General features: G+C 37.7%; 1 protein-coding gene across 2 annotated transcripts in view; it reads left to right on the forward strand.

The window, feature by feature from the left end:
* Nucleotides 1-3,489, forward strand: part of eif3c (eukaryotic translation initiation factor 3, subunit C) — a 26,576-nt gene that overhangs the window by 10,980 nt on the left and 12,107 nt on the right. For both annotated transcript variants that reach the window (XM_016513349.1, XM_016513350.1), the window contains exons 6-11: nucleotides 584-632; nucleotides 756-874; nucleotides 999-1,126; nucleotides 1,212-1,469; nucleotides 2,267-2,408; nucleotides 2,495-2,620. In XM_016513349.1, coding sequence (XP_016368835.1) covers nucleotides 584-632; nucleotides 756-874; nucleotides 999-1,126; nucleotides 1,212-1,469; nucleotides 2,267-2,408; nucleotides 2,495-2,620 — 822 coding nt within the window. The remainder of the gene's footprint in view (nucleotides 1-583; nucleotides 633-755; nucleotides 875-998; nucleotides 1,127-1,211; nucleotides 1,470-2,266; nucleotides 2,409-2,494; nucleotides 2,621-3,489) is intronic.

Below are 3,489 nucleotides of genomic sequence, written 5' to 3' on the forward strand. Positions count from 1 at the left end.
TATATCAGAAGTTTAAACTCGTATGGTTTAAAACGCATGATTTCAGCACGATAAACATGATAATCAGAACCTAAACAGACGTTTTTTAGCAGGTCCGAGCTGTAATGGCGCAGCTCTATTCTGGAAAAGGGGGCGTGGAGCAGCAGCTCATTTGCATTTAAAGACACAGGCCCGAAAAACTGCTTGTTTCTGCTTCCACTCAAAATAGGCATTTTCAAAATTATATAATAAATGATCTGTGGAGTATTTTGAGCTGAAACTTCACAGACACATTCTGGGGACACCAGAGACTTATATTACATATTGTAAAAAGGGGCATAATATGTCACCTTTAAAAAAGATTAATAAATGCTGTTAAAAATATATTGTTAGGCCCCGATATACTAAAAACAAAGTTTCCTTTTCGTTCTTCGTTTAGGGGTAAAACAATGTGTTTTGGAGCATGTTAAGGCCCCCAAAAAGCCCCGGATAGTCTAAAAAAAAATTATAATAATCCGCTAATGATAATGACATCTGCTAGTATGTCAAATGAGCTTTTTCTGTTTTGCTGTCAGCCTCATGGTTTACTCTGATTTTCCTGCAGAACCCTGAGCAGTCAGCTGAAGAAGAGGAGAAGGATGACATTGGCAGTGGTTAGTCTCCTCATTTATCTCTGTATAATGTTGTATACACAGCAACATAAAGAGTTGTATAATGAAGGTTGCAATGGTGTCTTGAGTCTTTATTTGCTCTTTCTTTGCCTGTTTGATGTGCAGCATCGTCGTCGAAGAGTGATGATGATGAAGACGTCACTGCCAAGAGCTTAATGAAGAAGAAGCCTCAAGAAGAGGAGAAGAAGGCACCAGAGGCCAGCAAGTTCCTCAAAGGCGCTGCTGTAGGTCCAAACACGTCTTACAAGACCATTTCACATGGTTTTTAAAAAGAACTAGAAAGTCACTTTGGGGCAAATGACTTGACTTGAACTGTGTTCACGATTCAGCACTTTGTCATTGTGTCAGGATGAGGAGTCGGAGAGTGAAGAAGATGAGGAAAGTGAGGACTGGGGCTCTGATTCTGTGGACAGCGGCGGTGAGAGCGAGGACAACGAAGGAGCGGCAGCATCGCTGGCTGTGGTCTTCCTCAAAAAGTATGTGTGTTTCAACCTTGAGCTGTTAAGTTTATTTCTCTTTGATGGCTTCAAGTGTCTTTACACTCTGCACTCGCCCTCACAGAGCTCAAGACGGCGACAAGCAGCCTGAACGCAAGAAGGACGATAGGAGGAAGAGGCACAAGAAGATGGAGCAGGTGGACGAGGAGGCCGATGAAGAGGGAGAAGGAGAGGAAGGGGGATGGGAGAAGGTGAAGGGCGGCGTGCCGCTGGTGAAGGAGAAGCCCAAGATGTTCGCCAAAGGCACAGAGATCAACAACGCTGTGGTGATCAAGAAACTCAATGAGATCCTGCAGGCCAGAGGAAAGAAAGGAACAGACAGGTAGGAAAACCTCATCAGTCTTATGATCAGTGGATCATTTAGACATTTGTGACAGTGAATTCTAGAGAAAAAAATCATATAATTTGATATTTTTATGTGGACGGCTAGGTTTTCAAATGACATGACCACCCAAAATGTGATATTAATAATTACATTGTATTAAATGTATAGAACTATACTTTTTACCCTTTAAATGTGAACTTTTACTGAAAATGATATTCAAAAAATATATTTTTTAAGGTAATTATTCCTTGAAAATAGAATAAAGTTTAAAATACAAATTTAATTTAAATTTACAAAAATTCTCCCCATCTCCCATTTTTACCAAGTTATGCATTTGATATATTTTTGTTTATGCTGTTGAAAAGTTTGGGCTTAGTAAGATAATTTTTTTTTTTATGTTTGGAATGTATTTTAAAATGTAATTAATTCATTAATTTTCAGCATCATTACTCCAGTCTTCAGTGTCACATGATCTTTCAGAAATCATTCTAATATGCTGATTTGCTGCTCTAGAAACATGTATTCATTATAATACTCAATGTTGGAAACAAATGTGCTACTTCATATTTTTGTGGAAAATGTGATTCATTTTTTCAAGATTTTTGAAAGATGAATAGAAAGTTCAAAAGAACAGAAACCGAATGTTGCCTTGGCAACTAACTGAAAAAAAAAAGTTTTTATACTTTCATTTAAGAATTTATTTCAAGTAACTTGTTAGTTTTAGTTAACGATAATAACCCTCATACAAGCAGGCATAAACACAAGCAAAATGTGTTTGTTCCCTTGTCGTTCAGATCTGCTCAGATCGAGCTCTTTCACGCTCTGGCTGGCATCTCTAATGAGAATAACCTGGGCGAAGGCATCCTCGTCAAGATTAAGTTCAACATCATCGCCTCCCTGTACGACTACAACACCAACCTGGCCGCCTTCATGAAGGTGAGAATCTCTCGGAGACGTGCTGATGGTGTTACGGTCATCAAATGTTTTCGACTCACGTTTTATTCTCTTTCACTCCTCTTTAGGCGGAGATGTGGAAGAAGTGTCTGGAATGCATCGATGAGCTGCTGGACATTCTGTTTGAAAACAGCAACATCTTTATTGGAGAAAACATCGCCGAGGACAGCGAGAACCTGGCCATCTCTGACCAGGTCAGTATCACGTGTCACATCAACAGTGGTTTGTTAACTTTTGACCAATTACAAGTGAAAAAGTGCAGTCACATTTATCGTTGCTTTGCAGAATTATGCCGGCAAAATCCATTGGTTGGAAATTGTACAGCTGCACAAAATGGGGGGGGGAAAAATCGAATTGCATGTTTTGTTTTTTTTATAAAAATTGTGGTTGTGACTTAAAATGCAATTTTAAAAATGACTTGTGCCGCTGTTCAGTTTGGCCAGTATTGTGATTTTTATATATCAATATATCTATAAAATAATAATTATAATATTACTTAAAATAATGCTATACTATAAAAGAATAATTGTATTATTATTATGATTTAAAATATATAAAAATTCTTATATTAAAGCTGCAGTCCGTAACTTTTTTTGGTTAAACCAAAATAAATATTTAAGCAAGTACATAACCAGCCAGTGTTCAAAACTAGCGCCTTCCTTTAGCCCGATTCACAACGGTTAGCTTATAATAATGTTTTCTAATTTGAGTGGTATGGGTAGGTTTTCGCGGGAAATTCGAGCATGGCACTGCGTCATTACATCACGTCTGTAAACATAAAGAAGTTATCCCGGCTACTAGGCTATCTATCGCATGTGAGGATCCTGCAGGTGGTGGATCGTTTATAGCCTTTCCTTACAGCAGCCAGAATAATTAAATGTATCGTTTTGATGGCGGATTGTAATCCATAAAGGATTATGTGTTTATGAAACACATGTGAATGAAATTAAATTATATTCCAGTTATAAATGTGCTTCTGATTACAGATAGCCTGGGATTACAAAGATTTGTATTTTAAAGAAAACCAGTTCGAAGGGAGCATAATTTGCTTTTTGGGTTAAAA

Source organism: Sinocyclocheilus rhinocerous, unplaced genomic scaffold, assembly GCF_001515625.1.
Source record: "Sinocyclocheilus rhinocerous isolate Xijiao unplaced genomic scaffold, SAMN03320098_v1.1 scaffold24, whole genome shotgun sequence".
In the NCBI taxonomy this organism is placed as follows: Eukaryota; Metazoa; Chordata; class Actinopteri; order Cypriniformes; family Cyprinidae; genus Sinocyclocheilus; species Sinocyclocheilus rhinocerous.